At 52.3% G+C, this 21,910-nt stretch overlaps 1 protein-coding gene across 1 annotated transcript in view; it reads right to left on the bottom strand.

Moving 5' to 3' along the window:
* Nucleotides 1-425: 425 nt before the first annotated feature.
* The window catches only part of SSH2 (slingshot protein phosphatase 2), a 32,677-nt gene continuing 11,192 nt past the window's right edge, over nt 426-21,910 (bottom strand). Inside the window, exons 5-14 of the mRNA XM_010152354.1 lie at nt 19,922-19,990; nt 19,079-19,144; nt 17,744-17,938; nt 15,811-15,904; nt 15,555-15,683; nt 12,758-12,804; nt 11,005-11,151; nt 8,417-8,617; nt 3,651-4,494; nt 426-2,378 (exon numbers count right to left, since the gene is read on the bottom strand). Coding sequence (XP_010150656.1) covers nt 426-2,378; nt 3,651-4,494; nt 8,417-8,617; nt 11,005-11,151; nt 12,758-12,804; nt 15,555-15,683; nt 15,811-15,904; nt 17,744-17,938; nt 19,079-19,144; nt 19,922-19,990 — 3,745 coding nt within the window. The remainder of the gene's footprint in view (nt 2,379-3,650; nt 4,495-8,416; nt 8,618-11,004; nt 11,152-12,757; nt 12,805-15,554; nt 15,684-15,810; nt 15,905-17,743; nt 17,939-19,078; nt 19,145-19,921; nt 19,991-21,910) is intronic.

The raw sequence follows: 21,910 nt of genomic DNA, 5'->3' as shown, positions 1-21,910 counted from the left end.
GCACAGCCTTCACATTTAGGGGGCTCTCACCCAAAAAGCCGCCCAGCACCGCTTCGAGGTACAGGGAAAATTCAAGTTAGGAACCAGGACCTGGTTTCTAAGCAAAACTCCACCTTGCTGAAGCAAGCTGATGTCGATTTTCGCACGATAAAGGTGTTCTTTTAAAACAAACTAGCCCAAAAAAAAAAAAAAAAAGAACATTTGAGGTTATCAGAGTTAAAAAAACTTAACAAAAACCCCAAACAGTCCTGCAGTCAGAGTCACACACAGAAGAACCAACCCACACCTACATGCGCCAGGAACAGTAAAATGACAATATATATAAAATTAACCAATAAAGTGCATCTTCCTTATATTACACCTGCCCCTTGGGTGAACGCAGCGCCACGGGTTCTCAGAACGAGATCACAGCCGAGGGCTCGGGATCACATCGTGTTGTAGAGGGGGTTGGTTGTCCGCTTTTTGTCACTGCTCTTTCTGAGCCTCCGCAGAGGGTGAGTTCTCCCGTGCTGCTGCCGGGGCGCGACAGCCAGACCTCGAGCCGGAGATAAGGAGTCCAGGACCTGCACCTGGAGCAGAGGAGGACCCTCCTCGGAGCTAGTCCACGTCGGATCGGCGCTGGAAAACAAACTCTGCTGGCTGGAGCCGCACTCTTTGGCGTACTGAGCTAGCGGCCTCTCCACCGGCTTGCTCTGGGCAATGCACTCGGCTGTTCTGAGCTGTTCCACAAAATGCCGAGCGGGCTCCGGGGAGGAAAGGCGATGCTTTCCGCACACGCCTTCCGAACCCCTCTCCAATCTCCCTCCGCCAAAACCTCGTCCGAGGGCGACGCAGGTGAGAAGCACCGGGTTGGCATCAGAAGAGGCCGACTCCCTCTCGGTTAAGTCGTCCTTGGAGAGGTCCAGGCAGTCCAGTTTGGCCAAGGATGCCGAGCGCTTCATGTGGGAGGGTGTGGTGAGTCCCGCGTGCCGGATCCGAGCCTCGATTTCCTTGGCTCGCTGCTTGACCAGCCCGGGGCTGCTGCTGCGCTCCCCCACGCTGCGGCTGCTGGAGCTGTGGGGGAGGCCGTAGCACAGGAAAGAGATGTCCAGAAGGTCCATGTTTTCGTCGTGTTGGCTGAAGTCCTCGCCGCTCAGCCGCCTCGGGGTGCCAGCACCTGCCCCGCGGAGAAGCTCGGGGCTGTCCCTGAACAGGAGAGTCGGGTCTCCCTCAACGCCGTGCGGCATCACCAGCTCGTCGTCTGTCGCTGTGCTCTGCTCCGTGACGCCTTCCAGGTGAATTACGTAGGGGTAAGAGCAGCCATCTAGGCCGGCCGAAGGCGCAGAGGTCACCGGGTTGGAGGGAGAAGGAGCGCCGAGGTGAACAGGTAACCCACCACCCTCCTCGCCGGGGCTGCCCACGGCCAAGGGGACCTGCTCGTGTACCGCGTGCTCCAGGGGTGCGAGTTTTGCCGGCGTCGCGGCTCCGGGACAGGCCGGTGCCTTCTCCAAGCACAACGAAGGGTTCAAGTTTTCATCTAAGGACGGGACAGATGTGGCCAGCCCCCCCTGCTCACAGCTTGCATCGGAATGCTCCGCAGGCTTGCCCGTGGGAGGGTATTCGATGATTTCTAATCTCCTTGGGAGGAGGGAGGGCAGAGATGGCTCCTCCGTCCCATCAAATGAGACCACTGTCCTGCGCTCTTGTGCCGTGCCCTCCTGCTCCAGGCCGGGGTCTGCAGGCAGGGTGAGGGGTGCAGGCAGCTCTGCCCCGGGAGGCGGCAGCAGCTCCTCCGTGCCCAGACCCCGAGCCTTGTCACCCTCCGGAGCCAGCTCCCAGGGTGGCTCCCCGCTCTTCACCCTCCCCCGCGGCAGGAGCTCAGCAGCAGGAGAGTCGTTCCTGGAGTTCTTGCGGGTCGGTAAGATGCAGACCGGGGACGCGTGCTGGTGCTCCTGCTCCTGTCTCAAGCGCTCCTCGAACTCCAGGGTGGCTCGCCGGACGGAGCCGGGACACCACTTGGGCTCAGGATTGATGGAGCTGCAATCTTGCTGCTCCCCCCCAGGGCTGCTTTCCTCCAGGTCTGATTTACCAGAAGACGGCTGCAGGGAGGGGGCAGCTTCTTGCTCAGCTTGCAAAGGGTCCTTCTCCTTTTCCTGGTGTCCAGCACAGGCTCCTTCGCTCTGTTCCACCTTTTCTGATGCCCAAATCACCTCCACCGGCAGGTCGTGCACCGTGTTCCTCTTTGGTGTCTGGGTGAGGCTGGCTGAACCCTCTTTCTGCTGAGGGGGTCCCGCTCCCTGGTTGATGGACTCGATCTCGGTGATAATCTCCTTCACAGAAATGGCATTTTCCGAGTGGGACCTCGTGAGACGGCCCGCAGCAGGCAGCTCAGGGACCTCCTGCAACGCAGAAACAGGAGAATTACAAAGTGGATCAGCTGTGCTGGCACAGAGCAAACGGCAGCAGCTTCAAGGAAACAGGGGTGCACGTCCCAAAAGCAACACAAAGCGCCCGTGCCAGCGGGTGGGGATAGACCGCACGTGCCGTGATCACCAACACAGAAGCATGATTGTCTCTGGGACTGCATTTAACATCTTCCAGGCTGGATTTTCACTCAGACTGAGATTTAAGAACTTTCATTGAATTGCTACGAATTCTAAGGGAAATTTAGATTTTTGCTTTTTCTTTATAAGGGAAAGGAGTTAAAAAAACCCAACATCCTAATGCTGCCCCAAGTGCAGGTTTGAACTGAAAACGTGAGATTCTGCTCACGTATGTAAGCAAACAGAAGTACAGCATAAAGAACGACCAAGCACCGAGATGCTCTGGTTTCCCAGAGGAAAATGGCCAGAGCGGCTTCCCCATCCGCACAGACGCTCCTCCTGCCAAATCACTGGAGAGAGTGTTGGCCTATTATGTTTGGAAGAGCCTTATTGCCTCACGTGGAGATGGAAAAGACTCAAGCAATGCAGCGTGGAATTTAAATAAGAGGGGCTCCCAGAAAATGATGGCCCCAGACATCATCAATCCCTGTGCGTGCCCTGGAGGGTGGAAAGCAATTATCAGAGAAAGGCACCTCAATTCAGAGGGTACTAAATTTTGTGAGGAACATCTCTCTACCCAAGAGAGAAGTGAGCTGTGCCGGGCCTGATCCTCAGGGCTGGACAGGCCCATTCTCCTCCAGCAGCGAAGGCTCTAAATCTGCCTTGATTCACTTTCCCAATGCTGGTGCTTCCCAAGCAGGGAATGGTGCCAGTTTTGTCCTATTCCATGGTGGATTTCTCCAGTTGGATAAACACTGCACAGGTCTGGGACACTGGTTGGCCGGGTTCAGCTGCGCTAGTGGGTCACGTCCCACCTCGCGCTCTCCTGATGTGGAACTCAAAAATAAGTTTCCCCATGAGAAGGGCAGAGCAGGTGGGGTCAAGGTCGCCTCAAGCAGTGCCCTGTCCCTGCCAGCAAGCAGATGTTGGGGAAGAAGTGCAGAAAAAGGGCAAATAACTCCAAGTGAAGGAAAGGGGAAGCATCTAGCGATCCCTCCCCGAATGGCTACCCTGCTCGGTGAAAGCCAGGGCCAGAAAATCCCCCGCCCACAGCAACCTCCCAGTGAGGGCGCTACCCAGACAGGTTGGAGCAGCAGCTCCCAAAAACACCGAGCAAGTTCTTCCAACCTTCTGTTGTTCCTCGTCTGTGGAAGAGTCATCCGATGCCTGTGGAGAGTTTCCAGAACTGTTCCTTCGAGCATCTGCAGCCCCATCCACAGCAGGCGGCACTTCCAGCACGGGCACCCTGGAGACCCCATTCCTTCCGCTCCCTTGCTCCTCCAACCTGGAATGGGAGCAGGTGCGCGACCGGCTCTCCTGGGAAAGCTCCACGAATTTTTCCAAAGCGCTGAAGAAATCAATTCTGTCCGAGCTGAGGTCTGTCACTTCGGGCTGGGGATTCTGCTGGAGACTTGGGGAATTTTGGTTTGGGGATTGGGGAAAGTCTTTCAAGCACGTAGCAAATTCTTCCATGGGAACCAAGTGCACGTTCATATCGGGCTTAAGGGCATCTTTTTCTAGATCGTCCACTGTCAAATCAGGGAATTCTGTTATTTCCAAGGGGTGCTGGAGCTGCATTAAGGCCTCGGAAACATGGCAGTTATCAGGTGGGACAGAGTCTACACAGCACCCTGCTGTGCAGCCGTTGATGTTGTTCAGGTTCAGCTTGTCCTCCATCTGCTCAGCGTGGAAGTCTCGACACGTGAACTCCAGGTGGATCCTTCTCTCCTTCACGCACATCTCCTCGATCATGTTTGCATCCTCGGGGAGCTGCTGCTCCCGGTCGAGCTCGGCGGAGTAGATGGGAGAAATCGGCTGCTGGTTGTCGTTGGTCTTGGCCTCTGAGATCTGGTCAGCCGAGGTGGTGATCTCCTTCTTGTTCAGCTCCAGCCCAGACTTGCAGATAGGCTCGTGGTGATCGGAGAGGTCGCTGTCCGAGTGCGAGCGCCACAGTTTATTGTGCCGCTGTTTGCTGCAGGGAAGAAAAGCAAAGGAGAACATTTGAGTGGTGTTTTCACACACCAGGGCCAAGACCGACCTTGTGGGGAGAGGATGGAACCTATGTGGAAGCCCGTGCCAAATACTGCAGTCACTGACCTCACTGACACAGCTTCACCTCAACAATTTGGGGCCAAACCTGCTGCTGGAGAGGTTGATCCAGCAACAAGCCACTTCCCAGTAGCTAAATCCCACAGCACCATTCTGCTCCACGGCAGTATTTTATCAACCTACTCAACAAACACGACGTTTCGTCGACTACAGGATTTGGTCCTTGGCCAGCAAGCTCCTTCCGTTTGCCCTCAGGAGAGCAACGACCAGAAGAGATGGGAATGTGAGGGGATGGTGGGCACCAAATGAAGTCCCATCTCCCTTGGGGCTCCCTCTTTGACTGGCTTCGGTGGTCAGTAACTGGGCGCTGGTAGCCAAGGGGATAGGGTGGGGCGAGGGGACATGGGTACGACGCAGAAGACATCCTCAACACTCAACGAGCCAACCAAAACACCACCTGCCTTTCACAGGAAGGAAGCTCAGGAGTGCTCCAGCTCTTGGAAAGCCCCATTGGGAAGGTCCGAGCAGTCATAAGGCCAAGGAACTGACTGCGGCATTGCATCACCTTCCTCAGCTCCACCTGCCAAAAACCCCAGCCCATGCACCCGGGGTTACTGAGAGCGCGAAGCCACGTCTGCGGGGCTTTGCCGGGTGGCCACAGGGCTGTGCTTCCACCGCTTGCCCCTAGGAGGAGAGCAGATACCACAGAAAAGGTCCCGGGATCTGCAGGAGACCTTGCAAAACCTCCCCAGTTCCTTGCTGGTGCGAGCAGGCGCTCCCAGACACATCCATTGGGTGCAGTTAATTAACAGATGCTGTTGAGTTAATTACAACGTACCCAGTTTAGCTGTGGGTGCCCAACAGCTAAGGAAAACAATCCCTCAGAGATTTAGCTTTCCAACCCCGTCATCAGCTACAACCCTCCTGTTGGAGCAGGCGGAACCAGGCCCCTTCAGAGGGAGGAGGGTCAAGACCAGAGGCTGAAGGCATTGCTACGGGTGCATGTGTGCCGTCTGTAACGGGTCGGGGAGCAGAGTCTGATGCTGGCAGCACAACCAGGCTTCTCCGTGAGGCAGGGCTCGCCTAGCACAGCCTCGATCCGAGAACCAAAACCGATGGCGACCACCGCCGGGAGAGGTGTGTTGTGTTAACTTTCAATCTCAAGCTCCTCCAGTCCTACAACCTGTAAGACATGCTAAAAGCAGGAGCCCATGTCCCTTCCAAGAGCCCGCAGCCACCTCCTGACCCTCCGGAGCAGCATTCCCGGTGCTGGGGAGAACCGCCCAGGCATGGCACAAGGTGGGGGCAGCAGGGCTGGCCAGCTTGTGTCCATACCAGCCTCAGAGCCCCCCACGCCTCCCACCACACCGCAGCCAGCTCTCCAGGCTCCGGAATAAAACTACTGCTGTTGATTCACAAGTTGCACAAGACATACAGGATCCCAAACACTCTTTTCCTGTAACTTTTCCGTAAATAATAAAAGGAACGGGGCTGGGTCAGCCTTTCTGCCCCTGTCACTAGAGGGAGGGGACAGTTTAAGTAACCCCAGGAAGTATGACAGTCCCAAAGAGCAAAACATGCTTGTTGTTGTGACTAAAAGCAGGCAGGGGCTTTTCATTTTACAGCTGGAAAACATATCCCAGTTGCTATAACCCCAACACAAAACCGTAACCAGATAGTGCAGGCACATGGCTGCCCTCGCATACCTTCCCTCTGAAATCGGAGCAGTCACATGAGTGGGAATCTGGTCGTTTTGTTTTTTTTACCTGTCCTGGAATACTGCTGCAATAAACAAGGTGGCCAGAGGGCAAAGCTAAATAACAGAGGGAAAGACAGAGGAGAAAAAGCAGTTTGGAGCTGAGAAAGGAGCTGCATAAAGAGGGACCATTTCTGCAGCAGAGAGGCCATCCCTTGCTTCAGTGAGGCTTCCCTTCCTGCAGCCTTTTCACTCAGCACACACAGATGTGATGGGCTGCTCTTGCTTTTTTTGAAGCCTCACGAGCCATCCTGTTCGTGCCACTGTACGGGCACTTGCAGAGTAGGTCAGGAGCAGTGGTGAGATTAAGTGGGAGGGGAGCCACACACCGTATAAATGAGGGCAGTGAGGAAGTATTTACCTCTGGAAAAAAGAAATTACTAAAAGAGACAGAAAAACATACTCCTTAACCAAGTGTTTTGTACAGGGTGGCTTTGCAGGGGCGCCGCAGCCACCACACCGACAGCTTCTCTAAACCAAATGCAGGGCTTCGAGATGTGATATACCAGCTGCTACCAGCCCCGGGCTCCTCCAACCTGTTGCAAAGGACATTGGTGTGTTTTCCCAGGCTGAAAAAGCTGTTTTTCCTCCATCCAGACTACCTCAGCGAGATCTGATTTCCCAGTCTGCCCGAGGAGAATACACCACACTGGCTGGGTCACCTCTAGCTCAGAGTTAAGCCCTGGTCTTTATTTCCTGGTGGCGGCAGCGCGTTTGGTGTCACACAGGGCACCGAAGGCAGGTGTGGTGCCCATCTCGACGAATTTTAGCCCAGAAGAGCACAACTTCTTAAAATCTCTCTTCCACTGCACTCTATCCTGAGACTGGATACTACTTGGCTGCTTTTTCAGAAAGAGGGTCATTAAGGCAGTGTTTGCAGAGCAGGGGGAGAGGTAAGGGACAAAGATCCTGTGGGTGCACCTGACCAGGGAAATAAACTGGGAGGAGCCCTCGAGTTGCTAATCTGTGCAGAGGGGGAAAGAGGAAGCACGCTTCAGTGAATGGAGCTTACACCAGGGATTCGGTGTAAAAATTGAGAATCCAGACCTGACTCAGCAGCCAGAGCGTTGGGAGCAGGTAGAGAGCGGATAAGGAATGGTAAGTCATTAGCACAGAAGGGGCAAGGGGGACTTTGGAAGCAGGTAGGACAGGTGGGAGGGACAAAACCAAGGAGAGGACAGAGGCGAGTGGTGTGCCTTAAAGCAGGAGTGCCTGAGCTGCTGTACAGAGCAGAAGGCAGGCACCTTTCAGCGGCACTAAGTAGCTATGAAATAATTCCTCAGGTCAAAACATGCCACCAGCCACCCCCAGCGGCAGGAGGCTCCGCTCGGGTAATTCCGCTTGGTTCAAATGCGCTCCCTGGCGAAGCACACCAGGATCCTAAACAAAAACCCCGCAATCTGGTGAAACACCAAGTATCACTACCTCCTTCCAGCTTCGCATGGCACGTGAAGACATTGCTTAACACAGCTTTCAAGTGGATTTCTCAGAAATATGCAATATTTCTGTCTTTTTGCTCATCAGGTGATAGGGCTTGGGATTACAACACACTTGTCCGTACCCGGGCCCAGCTCCGGAGCAGGCTCAGGACTCCGGGCAGGAGTAAACACCGCTGTTGCAATGCACAGAACATCCTGTCCCCTCCCCTAACACCAACACTCACCGACGGGATCTAAATAAAACCAGACCAGCTGCTGGGGGAGGGGGTGTGGGGGGAGATGTTCACCGGGGAACCGTAAGGCTGAGATGGAGACAAAGCGAGTTCCCTGCCAAGCGATGTTACGAGCAACACATTTATCTCTGCTGGAGTCTGCACAGCTCTAAATGCTGCATTCGGATGGCAGTCCACGGGATGCTACTCTCCAAAAAACAGCCAGCCCGGAAGCCAAACAGTCTCCTAAAAGCTCTTTATGAGACCCATTTTCTCAGGCTCAGCTGAGCTAACCCGTGAAAACAGAGCGCTATCTTTCCCAAGACAATCACAGCCTTACATAACGCACTGATAGAAATCCCAATTAAAATAATGAGTCAATCATTTAAGCATTATGCCTTAACACGGGTAATCACCAGGGTCATTCCTTCCACTCACCTGGCCAGCAGGATCCCTTGGTATTCCTCCAGCTGCCGCATAAAGCTGGGGTTGGGCTTGGTGACGGTGCGCCGTTCCTTCACGTAGTCGTACGCCCTGTCCAGGTTCCAGCCGTACTCCTTCATGGCGTAGGCGATCACCGTGGACGCCGAGCGGCTCACTCCCATCTTGCAGTGCACCAGGCACTTTGAACCGTTTTTCCTGAAGCGGGAGAAAGACAGAAAGAGGATCATTAAATAGAAAACACGGCCTCTGAGAAGCTTAAGAAAATAGCAACTTCTTTACCAGAGCATTATCAAACTTGTTTTCAGCACTGTGGCCACAGCTGAAGTCTGGGATGTGTCTGATAATCCAATTTACACACTGGAGCACGACACACAAAGAAAGTGAAGAACAAGGTCTTAATATTCTTAACAGATTTTGTAACAATGGCTCTTCTGAAGCTTTAGACTGCTAAAGACTAATACAGCATCCTTGAGCTCAGCCCGAAGAGGCCACTGGTACCAGGCAGTATTGGAGTCACAGAATGGTTTGGGTTGGGAGGGACCTTAAAGCCCACCCAGTCCCACCCCCTGCCATGGGCAGGGACACCTTCCACTAGACCAGGTTGCTCCAAGCCTCATCCAGCCTGGCCTTGGACACTCCCAGGGATGGGGCATCCACAGCTTCTCTGGGCAACCTGTCCCAGTGCTCCCCACCCTCTGCGGGAAGAATTCCTTCCTGCTGTCCCATCTCAATCTCCCTCTTTACATTTAAACCTGTTACCCCTTGTCCTGTGACTCCCTGCCCTTGGAAAAAGTCCCTCCCAGCTTCCTTGCAGCCCCCCAGGCACTGGAAGGGGCTCTAAGGTCTCCCCGGAGCCTTCCCTTCTCCAGGCTGAACCCCCCAACTCTCCCAGCCTGTCCCCATGGCAGAGGGGCTCTATCCCTTGGAGCATCTCTGGCTTCCTCTGGACTCGCTCCAACAGGTCGATATCCTCCTGATGTTGGGGGCCCCCGAGCCTTCAAGTAAAAAGGGCATCTACTGCACACAGGTGGTGTCACGGTTCAGAAACACATCCCTGGAAGATACCGAGTTCAGGGCAGCCTCCAGCACAGAGACGCTGTTCCGCTGCAGACTTCTGACGGCATATTGCTGGGTCGGGGAATTGGCTGAACAAGACCTACATTGCTTTAGTCAGGTGTCCGAAACCCCACCGAGCTCCCATCCACAACTCTCCAGACACTGCTAAGTCCACATCCAGCCAAAAGCCCCATGGACCAACCTGGCAGGTTTTTCTTCATACTACCATTTTTTAGGACTGTCTGTAGGTGGAAAGCTCACCCCTCAGCTCTGTCTGTAACAGCCCTTCACTCAGTACCTGCCCAAATGCGAGTGGGAAGGTAACGTCCCCACGGCTGGAGGCACAGACCGCAGACGATGGCTGTAGCGCAGCGCCTGCTGCAAGCAGACGGAAGATTCTCCGCCTTTAATTAGTTTCTTTTTATCGAAGGCAGAGCAAACAGTGCCTTGGAGTGCACTGAACAGCTATTCTGCCTGGTGAGGCTGCGCAGAGCCTGAAAGGGCAGCCAGCGTGCTGCTCCAAGGAACTGAACCCCATTTTTCTGCTGTGAAATACAAGGAGGAAGGCTACAGCCCTTCTCTGTGAAGACCGTGCGCTGGGCAGCACTGGCACGGTGCAGGCTGTGAGAACTTGGGTTTGGCACCTTTAACGGTCTCCTTTAAGCGCTCAGTTTTCGGGGTTGCCAGCCGTGTGAAGTTCCCGCAGGACAAACCCGGAGGCCACAGAGCAGAGACACGCGCCTCAAGAAGCTCAGAGCTCAGCTGCTCGCTCTCCGAGCCTGTACCTGCACCCGTAGTAGCCTTTAGACTGCTCTGAGGCTTTCCCAACTTGGCAAATCAAAGGAGTCGAACCATTGCAATGCTTTTGGTGATTGACAACATGCAGACAGGGCAAAGAGGAGGTACGCTAATTGCTCCACTTGGGAAGATTAACTTACACCATACTGAGGCTCAATCATTTAAACCCAAACAGAAAACATTCTGGGCATGATGATTACTTCTGAGGATGACAACAACCCAGAGTCAATACTTAAGGCAATACAGTGATGTCTTTTAAAAGAAACCATCTTAAGTCAAGTCAATCTTGAGCCATACTCAAACAAGCCAGCTTTTAAAGGCTATGAGAAACTGCAGGCACCAGCTACGATTAAGAGATGCCAGACTTCTATACTGAAAACACTTCAAAGGCAACATACGCCAATCTGCTTTCTGACCAGTTCTCCCTTAAGGCGGCTGCTGAATTAACTGGAGGCAGCTCATGTAACTGGGATGCAGTTCTTTGCAGTAAAAAAGGCCCTACTTTCAGCATCCGCTATCAGATTACTCACTGTAACTGACAGCCCAGAGACCTACACTGGCATCTACTCCTGTTAAAGGGAGGAGCATTACACGCCAAGAAATCACTTCCAGGCTGTGGGCTTCATCGTACAACCTGCCAATGCAGGGAACAGTTACGAAAATCAGTAGGAAAATATAAAATACTTGGTACACATCTTCTAAATGTGTCCTATTCTGAAGAGACTTACTTTGCCTTGGAGATGAATTTGTAGGTGTCATTCCAATACGCCAGAAGATCTGTTGCTTCTTCATCATATACCCGAATATTATGGTACTCGAAGAGCCCAGGGAAGAAGTTATCTATTTCTCGAGTCACATTCAAAATGTACCGCACCCTGCGTGGAAACAGAGGGCAGACACAAATGCAGAGGGTGCAGAACATTGTCCGTTCAGGGAGATACCACCGCAGACAAAACCGCCCTGCCTTGCGAGCGGCAAAACGGGAAGCATCTGAGGTTGCAGTCTCAAACACACCTCCTTGGAAACCAGGACTTGAGGCAAGAAAGCAGCAGCTAGCACAAGCAAAAGGTTTTGATGAGCCACTTAGAGCCTAGGATCTGATACAGGGTTCCCATACGTACTGGACAGAACTTCCACTGTCAGTAAGTTTACACTGCTTGCCCACCCTCTGTACTAAGTGCTCCTTGGAAACCAGGACTTGAGGCAAGAAAGCAGCAGCTAGCACAAGCAAAAGGTTTTGATGAGCCATTTAGAGCCTAGGATCTGATACAGGGTTCCCATACATACTGGACAGAACTTCCACTGTCAGTAAGTTGCCCACCCTCTATACTAAGTGTGAGCAACACTTGTGCCACCGGAGCTCCCGTGCAGCCTGGTCAATCAGCGTCTGGACGCTTCCTCAAAGCCCCTTTGCGAATCTCTCCTGCGGCACCTACACCACAGGAAGGCTGAAGGCTCGTGAGCAACACATTGTTAAACAAAGGCATAAAATAACTGCAGAGAGATGTAACAATGAGCCACAGGGGAGGGTTTATTTCTTATCCCTAAATTTACTGGAAAGGAAACTGCTAGAGAAAGCATATGGTATTTATGTACACTACAGCCAGTATTTTTAGCCCTGAGGGTTACTCGTAAGATGCCTATGAGCTGCACTTATGCTGGGGTGTCAGACAGAACAAGCGCAAGGGAATGACATCCCTTTTCCCTAGCAGGTACGAGGTCGCTGGCAGTCGAGTAGGACCTGTCTGACCCAAGCAGACCCTGAGATGAATAAGGAGAGTCCATTTTTCCAGGCTGATTCTCTGAGGTACAGAAGTACGCTATCAATTCAATACAGTGGAGTGCTTAGTTGTGGTTTCCCCCCCCTCCCCCGCACTGGACTGGCACAAATAAGCCAAACCCGTAAATAATGATTTAATGGCAAAATCTTGGTGCTTAGACCCACCTGGCCTAGGGAAAGGACACTCTAAGCTTAAGCCTGAAAGGTAGAAAGGGCAGGAAACAGAGGAACCCATCAGTGCTAAGCCCAAGAACTACAGGGCTTCACTTCCTACTGGGCCCTCCTCAAAGCAAGAAACACCGTTTTACACGTTTTCCTTCCTGCCGCAATCCGGAGGTCCAGACTCCAAATCACCCCTGGAATCGTGAGACGGTCCAGGACAGGGGGCTGGAGCAGGGGGTGCAGAGCCAACCATGCAGCATCCAGTTAAGTAACTGCGGTTTTTTGCTAGTTCTAGCTGTGAGATTGCTGGCTTCCTTTGTTCACCAAGGGGATGTCAGTCAAGGTCAGGGAATGAGATTCCTTTACTTTAGGGTGCCTGTTTGTGGGATGCAGAGTTTGGAGGAAGCAAGAGCTTGTTCAGATCTGCAGAGTCCTTAGTAAAAATCAGGTTACGCAGCAGGTATGGAACAGAGTTAGTTGCACAGGCAAGTGCTGAGGCCAAGCTCTTGATTTTAAGCTGATGGCCCGAAGCTACTTACCCTCTGTTCTGCAAGTCTTCCAAATTGGAGGCGTTCCATTCCGAGCCCTGCAGGGAAAACATGCACAGGGACACATCAGCCAGAAGGAAGGCATGGCCAGACAACTGAGGGAGGGAGGGATTGCCACCAGGGAACTGGAGGGGGGAGCTGGCCAGCCAAGTCTTGGAGCAAAGGGGTACACGGAAGACGGTAACAGGGCTGATGTTCAGCACCATATCTCGCCCCATGAACCACATCTGTGCTGAAACAACAAGCAGCTCTGCAGAGCCCAGCACCATAGGCTGGCACTTCCTGCCAACCACTGACAAACCAACCTCAGCAAAGCAGAGACCACTCCACCCTTTCCCTGGAGGCTGCTGCCGGCTCTTCCCCGCAGAAAGGCCCGCCCGCATGTAAAAAACATCCAGGTGCTCTTTACACACAAACACCCATGGCACACATCAAAGGCGGCAACACCGTGAACCCGCTGGGTTACACCCCTTCTCTCCGCGTTCAAAGCCTGCGTGAGCAGGGAAATAAACACATTTAACCCTGGCTAGCTAACCCTCTTCTCTGCAGCACACACGGCGCCTCTGAGCTGCTTCCTGCCCAACCACAAACCCTGACTGAGGACAAAACCACTCAGGCAAGGGCTTCCGTCAAAATTCAAGGTGCACAAGCTATCTAAAACAGCTCCTAAATAGAACAATGGCCCAGACGAAGGAGGAAGCAAGAGGGATGCAGACAACCATCACCAGCAGAACAGCGCTGCTCCCACGGCACAGGTTTCCACATGGCCCCAAGGCCATAGCCAGGGCGAGCCGACCCTTGGAGCATACCCACCGCCTGCCCACATGCCCCGTCAGCCTGAGAGTGAGAACCCCCCAGCCTTGCAGAAGCAGCAGTGTCCACGCAGAGGATGGGTTGCTGCTTGTCCCAGAAAGCGTGCACGGGCACCCCACATCTGCGATGGGGCAGCTCTGACTCACGGGCACGCGCTTGCAGAGAAGACCTGAGCGCTCCCAGCCTGCGTCTAGGCATACGTGCACTGGAAAGGGCTGCGTTGCCCTTCTGGTAACTACTGGGGACAGGTCTGTTGCCTTGACACTTCAGGAATATAAGAAAAAGCAGCTGGTTCTTCACAAATTGAACTGCTTCTTAAGAAAAACCACCACAATGAGGACAGCGTGCAAGGGTTCAGCACAGACGGGACTCAGTTTCAAGCAGAATAAAGGGGCAAACGGTACATGCCGTGGTAGCTCAGATTTCAAGAGAATCCACTGCCTTCAGCCACAGATTGGGTCAATCCCAGCGAAGTCCAGAGCTGTGCATGAGCTGAAGGGTGACTATAGGAGGTCTTGCTATCCAGTATCTGCCAACAAATATTTTGATCCCTGCTATATGCCCCCCCCCCCCCCCCCCGCCTCCCCCACACTTAGTTCATGTTTTCTCTTTCTGGTCAAGGAAGAATAGTTTAATTCAGGCCTTGGAATCACCAGCTTCCACAGGTAGGGAGTATGGAGAACAACCCTGCAGCGGTGAAAACCTTTTCTCCTGTCCTTTGATCCACAATCACCAACATCATCAGGTCTCTGATTTCCTGCAGAGCTCTTGCCTCCACCCAGCTGGAAACAGCTCCGTGCCTTCCAGAGACCTCACTGCACGACTTCACCTTGGTGTCTACGTGCTCCTGAATTAAACTGGTGCCCAGCCCCAGCAGCACCGCTCCTCACCACAGAGCTGCTTTGCAAATACTCTTGTTCCACACATCAGCTTGGTGCTGCCTGCAAGCCTTGTTTTAAAGGTCTCGTTCCTATTCCATGCACTCAGAGCCAAGACTCCAAGCCCTGCAGCGGACTGAACTGTCCGTACTGCTTTTGACTAGCCCTGTAAGCCTGCAACAGGTCTCTCGCTCCAGAGAACACATAGTCTGCAAAAAAACACCCATTACATCAAGGTACTTTAAAGTTTCCTGGCTCTACCCACTACAATTTCTTGGGAGTGCTCACATTAGCACACATCATCCTTTCTGAGCCACTGCACTAAAGCTTCAGGAGGCTGGGAGAGGCCCTCTCCATTTGGAAAGACCAGCTAGTCCAAGAGGAATGGCTCTGTTTAAAGTTGAGCCAATCTCATAGGCTAGATGGGCCAACTAAACCTGCGTCCGTTGCTTCAGGGCTGGGAAATCCAGCAGAGCGCTGACTCACCAGAAGGAGGTGCAGGAGTCAGACAGGCCCCAGCAGCAATGAAAAGCAACTAAGCGAGCAAAACATCACAAGGTGAAATGTTTATGTTTCCTTAAGTGACTTATCTCCAGGATTCTTTGCTAAGCTCCTCTGTTCCTCCTGGATCACAGAACTCCGATCTTTAGGTGTTTCAACAGTGTAATTCCACCTGATGCTACATAGTTCTCCCCACCAGCTCCCTTCTCTCTTCGCCGTAGTTATGCCCTTCCCAAACACACGTACACTCCAAGAAATTGGCGGGTTAAAACTCAGCTGGACAGTTAAAGCTACAAAACTGGCCTCACTTCAGTGGAAACAGCCCTGAAAAGTAGTCAGAATTAAGACTTTTCCTCCTCCATCCTCTGGTGACAGGGCCTGCAGCTTGGATGGTGCTGTATGGTCTAGTAGAGCCAAGAAGCCAGGCTGCTCTTGTTCAACAGCACGAGTGTCTTGTGTCCTGCTTAAGGGTACGACACCCCAGGATCAGCCACTCTCTCCTTCAAAATTTAAGTCCCTCCAGAGGCCCCTGCATCAACCACGACACAGTGAGAAGCGTTAGGTGTGTTTAGCCTTGAATTCACCGTTAGACTTACCAAAAAGACATGATCAAATATCTGCGTGGGGCTGTCCATCTGCCCAAGGATCACTATCATTTCATTGTCAATGAACTCCTTGAATTCCCGCAGGTTACACACCATCTGCATCTCCAGCTCAGTGCGTATCTGGGTGGGGAGGAGCAACACAAGGAAGCCACGTGAGGTTTTTGTTCTGGCCTTTCTTCATGGCATAAAGCACAGGGCTCTCTAGTTTGCACAACAGCACGTCCAGTGCTGCTCCCGCACCGCTCACCTCTTTCGACGTGATGTTCTCCAAATCTTTCTGCATCATGATCTCCCTTAACTTGGTCTTAATGAGTCGTTCCGTGCGTTCCCGCTCAGTTGGGCTACCAAAAACAAGCATCAGAGTCATTGGGAGGGGAAACAAACGGGACTCATGGCACTTTTTAAACAGGTATTGCATGGACTTGGTACTCTGCAGAGTCCAAGATACTCCCACTGCTTCCCCCAAGTACGTCCTCAGCTGGAGGGAATTCAGGTGACTCTGACGCCCAGTTTAGATTCCCAGTTGTATATGAAAGAGACCAACTGAACGCTCTTAATCCATTGTAGTCATCCAGAGAACCTCTGGTATTTGGTAAAATTTAAATTGGGAAAGCTGCATTATATGCTCTGGAGCAATATCTAAGCCTCCCCTACCTTTCTTGGAAAGGTAACGGCTCCAAAGCTCCTTACATGGAGAGATGAGGGCAGCTAAGCCTCCGTGCATTCCTCCAGCCTCTGCTGCCAGGGGCCTTATCACCAGCTGCAAAAATAGCCCGACTAACACCAGGGGAAGTTGCAACAGAGCAGCAGCACAGAGCTGTCTCACCCATCATCTTCAGAGGGACCCACAGTGGTGACACCTCGCACCACCTTCACGTCCCTCCGGAAGGCTGCCAGGATGGCGCCGGCACGGCGCCGGCACAGACACTTCTCCCCTTTACAAGTGGTGGTTCACAAATAAAAATCATGGAAGTTCCTGGTCCTTTTAACCTCAACACATTGTTTCAGGACTCGATTAAGAAGAGGATGCTGTCTAGGGGTGCCCCAGGAAATCATTCAATTGTTGCCACCAGGGAAGGGCTGGGTTATATAAAATTTATATAGGAAAAGCTACAAGAGAATATTAATCTGACAGCCTGCCAAAACTTTTCAGCCACCATCCTTGTACACTGAAAAACAATCAAGTGTGAAGACTTGTTCACAGCTGAATAACTGCTTAGCATTATTCTTCACTCCCTGAACTCCAGCAACAGGAAATATCCGCGAGCATAAATCAACCAACGGCACTATTATACTGGGAAAGCAGCTGGGGCTAGCGAAGCCATTTCTTCTCCTACAAACCAGGCAACCAAGCCCTCACACACCTGGACACAGACTACCTCTCAGATTATATGGCATCAGTACCACCAGCAATTACTAACTGCAGGGGTTGTAAACCTTGAATGTTGATAAAGCCTATAAATTCTGCCTTTCCAAACTGCCTGCCTATCTACCTCAGCCACTGTTTTGGACCAGACATCCAAGCATTTAGCTGGAGACAGTTTGGGACCTATACACTGTCCTGTTCCACAGACGCAGAGCTCCTCAGAACGCTGGACAACTGCACTGCTCTTTGTCCCCAGTCTTAGGTGTACCAGACAGAGGCCTACAAGCATCCTTCTGAGCTCAGCGTCTCAGAAGTCCATATATAACCACTTCGATTTACAGCAAAATGAACGGAGCAAGGAAAAAAGAAAGACCATGCTACTCCAAACATGTGCTCAGACATGCACCAGCGTAATAGTGAAGGCCAGAGAAATCTGGTCCTTACAGGAGACACCAGGCCTGGAAACCAGAGGGCTATACCAGCAAAGAGGAAGGCCTAGGTGAACACACCACACCTTTCTCTCACCAGGAACACGGGACTTACCTTGCAGAAGCAAAGATCTGCGAGCCTAAAGACCAAGGTGAACATCTAGACTGACAACAGAGGCTGGAGGAGGTGCAAGGGAGCCCCGGGAGGGCTAAGCTTCCAGGGCTGGTGTTTACCTAACCAGGGGTCCGCTTATTACCTGGAACAGGAAACCTCTCCTCATTAAAACCTAATTAAGGGTAATCTCTTGTGGAAACTGACTCCTCATTTGGAGACTGCGGTGCTCGACAGCCAAACGCTTCGGCTCAGCGGTGCCAGACCTACTTACACATCTGTGAAGAGGGCGGGTGAGTCAGGCCGGTGGGACTGGACGTCTTGCATGGCGTTCCACTCGTTGACCGAGGACTGGTCGGAGTTGATATGGCTCTCATAGTAACTGACCCACGTGAGGAAGAGGCTCCCCGGGTAGTAGTTGTTGCTGCGTGCCACCTCACAAGCTTTATGTAAACTCTGCAGAGCAGACCTAGAAAGGGAGGAACACTTGGAGGATTATGATGTCTTCCACAGACTGGTATCGAGCAGAGAGCAGCAGCCAAATCCAGGATGCTGCTCACATCCCATCAGTTGGTATAAACCCCTGTGCAAAAGCCCCTGGCACTGAGCAGGGGGCTGTCCTGCAAGGTTTTGGTAAGACAGGCGAGTTCCAGCAGCGTGGGCTTAACTGAAGCATGGCAAGGCGAGCCTGGGCAGCAGGCAAGGTGCCCCCAGTTCAGAGGCACCTGCATCTCTGGCTCCAAAAACTATTACCTAAGCCATGAATAAGATGCAGAGTTTGGTCCAAGACAGAGTGCTCTGACAGCTCCCACAGTGCCATCAGCTCCTCTGCGTGCAGGTCAGGGACACCCAGGAATGAGACAGGGAGCGCTGCACAACCAAGGGCTTAGGACTTGACTTTACTGAGGTGTTTAGGTGCTTGCCCTCTGCACGAGGGATGTCAGAAGCTTCTTCAGCTGCTGCTGGGAAACAAATCCCCCTTCTCCTATTTTTAGCTCGTTTTAAATCTTTGACTGGGATCAGAAGGATCCAGGTCAAAATCACTGGGGTGACACAGTAGCATGACACCCTGACAGGCGATGTATTTCTGCAATGCAAAGAAGCTTCAGCCAGAAATACTTTCATGGCCACTACATTCTTACACGAGCCACCCTAAAAGGAAAGAAAAAATGCAGGCAGCTTCTCTTTCCTTCTCGCTGTCACAATGAGGATGGCTCACTGGAGACACAGACTCCTAAAATCTGCAGCGTGTATTTCCCTACTGATGACAAATAAATAAAAACCAGTGTATTTCAAACACAGGCTCAAAGCAATTCTGCTTGGGAGAGATTCAAAGCAGCAGCCCTTTGCAAGGAAAATCACCCTGTTCCTTCCTGCCCCCGGCCGAGAGGCAGCAGCACTGTAAACTCACTGCTGCACCCCAGCGCCCGCAGGGATTTTTATTCTTTGGTATCAAACTTCGGTCCCTGTTTCTGAGGGAGACTTCTGGCTGCTCGAGTAGGTCTCAAGGTACCGATAATGCAAAGCAGCACCTGCTTTTTAAAAGCTCCAAGCAGCCAAAAGACCTTGGAAAAAAGGAGCACTGGGACAGATTACAGGAGGTACTTACCACATGGCCTGTACAGACACCGGCTTGAATATATGAACCCTGTTATCTGTCGATACGCTGAAGCCTCTGGAGAGAGGGGAAAAAAGGCACCGTAAAAATGCATCCCAGAAGCAACTTTTCAGTTAATAACTGATAGTTTGGAGCACGTCAGAACAGCAATGGAGCAGCACTATGCGTACACTGCTGAGTTCAGCTAACAAACTGATCAAAATAGCACGCTAAAAGCTCTAAAATAACTTTTTTAAGCAGCTGCTGTTCAGGAACGAAACTAAGACAGTGGGACAGTGCTGGGCTGTGCTGTTTACCTTGGCAACACAAATGCAGTGCCACAGCTGGGAGCAACAGAGTCCAGCTAAAGTGATCCCGGGGCAGCTACCAAGGAAAGAAAAGTCATTCCACGCACAGCACCGGGCAGCCTTTGTGCCTGGCACACACGGGAGCCGGCAAGTCAGGCGTCTCTTTGGCAGAGCAGCATCGTTCTTACTTTACGTTCAGCCGAATGCCGCCGGCTGGAAGCGTGATGGAGGAACACATAACAGGATCCCTTTAAGGAGCTTTCGCTACACACCCACTCACCAGGAAAAGCTCCTTTACTCCAGCTTAAACACACACACGAGCCACTGTCTGGGTGCGTGTTTATTCACAGATAAGTCAATTATTGGCGTTCTCTGCCACAACCACTGTGATTTAGGGCCTTTGAGCCTACTAACCCGATACAGGTCAACAGCAGGAGGTCTGCTGGACCTGGCAGGGCTCTGCAATCCTTTGAATCCTCCTCCATACACCACGCTGGAAGCATGAAGACCCTCTGCTATTGACCCAGAACGTACGGAAGACACTTACCCATCCCCGTCCAGGTGGATCAAGGTGTCACTCCACAGCGGCAGCACCAAGCCCATTGTACAAGTGCTACTGTAGTAAGAAAGAGAAGGTCAGCCCCTCTGCTGCAGCCCCACGCCATTACTCTCGTTTCACAGCGACGGTTGCAGATGCTCATTAGAAAAAAAACGAGAAGTCCTAACGTTGCTTTGGGGACAAACAGAGCCAGTGTTGTTCTACAGGTGTCTGGCAAGGGTCCCTACCCAGACACAGGGTACAGCAGCACTTTCACGGGAGATTAAAGGGTTAACATATGCCCAGGAGAAGAGCAAACAGGATTCAGAAGCGGCAAGCTTTGAGCGGAAGGTCAGAAGAGGCTCACAAGTCTTCCTAAGCTCAAGGCTTTCTTTACAGATTAGTCCCTCTCAGGCTCAAGTGGTTTGGTTCTAGCTCTGATTTTGCAATCCGTAGCTTTGTTTCCTTGTTTGTCCCTCAGCCACAGCTGCTGGGAACTGGGATCAGTCCAGCATAATAGCAGGGTGACTGGCAGCACGGTAGGTCAGCAATCAGTCCATCACATCTTGTTGACTTCTGCCCCTTCTTCTCCCTCCCACACCTCAAGGATGAGCACAACAGCCAGGCGAGACAGACGCCTCTTGGCACACCCACTCCCCTCTCCGCTGCTTTGCCCTCTTGGCCCTCAGAGTCCCATGCTTTCTGCAAGGCTGAGCCAAAAGTAGAAGTCAACGGATGGAAAAAGGGCAGGGGAAGCCCAACACAACCTGCACCAGGTTGTCAAATGGAAGAGCTGAATTTCATAAAGCTGTAAAAATTGGTCCATAATCAAAGCAGCACCTTGAAGAAAAATCGAATTCGACTGCCTCCTGTTCTCACGCTTTGCACTAACCACTCTCAAACTTCCACAACGCCAACACCCCTGTCAGTCCCTGCAGCTCATGAGAAGTAGGGGAAGAGGGTGAGACTCCAGGCTTCAGAGGGTCAGCAGACATGAAGCCCTCGGGTGCCCAGCACAAGGAGACGCTGCGGCACGCAGCTATTCCCGTTGACAACACGAGATGAGCTCATGGAAAGATACGTTTTTAAAAGGCTTCCCAAGGTGGCCAGGGTATTTTTAGTGATACTGTTCAGCAAGCGCTTATCAGAGACCATAGCAACAAGTCTACACCGAGTTATAAATACCGAGTGGGCCAGGGGAGGGTGTATCAGACTGACCATCCAGAACCTCAGTAACTCTAGCAGAAAGCGAAAATGACCCTGCCACGTTATTAGAGACTGAATACCAGTGAGCTCTCAGCTATCAAAGGTGGCTGTGCTGGTGCATCACCGCCAACAGCACGCTCCGAGCTGACAGCAACCTGTGCAAGGACAAGTTATTCTTACCCTACCGCAGGAGGGTCTCCGTGCTGCAGCAGCAAGCTCACCCCCCTTTTTAGCAGGCGCCACTCGAGCTAAGCATCCAAAGCAAGCTCTTGAAATGAAGTATGATGGTTGCTGATCTGCAGGCTGTTTGGAAGGCACATCTTAGCCTAACAGTTCAAGGATTTTCTAGCGACCCTGCTAACTACCTGAAAGTAATTTCCACCGACGGGGGTCAGCAGCAAGCCCCACTCCTGTGGCAGCTGTGCCAGAACTAAGCCTGTGTATGAAACCTTCCACAATGGTTTGAGTATCCAAGTTTCCCTTTCCCTGAATGGGCCAAGACTCACTCACAACCCTCTGAAAGAGCCATGTGCCTCCATGCCTCCTCCAAAGTGCCCACTATCCCTTTCTGAACTTGAAGCTTCTGCCTGTGAGGCTGCTGCCTCCCGGCTTACGGTCACTCCCGCAGGAAAAGCTGCTTCCCAGCCGCATGCTGCAGCCTTAAGGAGAGGTCAGCAGCAATTTAAATGAACAAAGCAAAAGCACTAAGCCTCGATGACACACCGAAGTCTGGGGAGAGCACACGTCGCGTCAGATCTGCCATCAGCGACCCCGACATTCCCGTCGGGCCCT

Source organism: Eurypyga helias, unplaced genomic scaffold (genome assembly GCF_000690775.1).
Source record: "Eurypyga helias isolate BGI_N326 unplaced genomic scaffold, ASM69077v1 scaffold22565, whole genome shotgun sequence".
Taxonomy (NCBI): domain Eukaryota; kingdom Metazoa; phylum Chordata; class Aves; order Eurypygiformes; family Eurypygidae; genus Eurypyga; species Eurypyga helias.
This window is presented reverse-complemented; position numbering and strand designations above follow the sequence as displayed.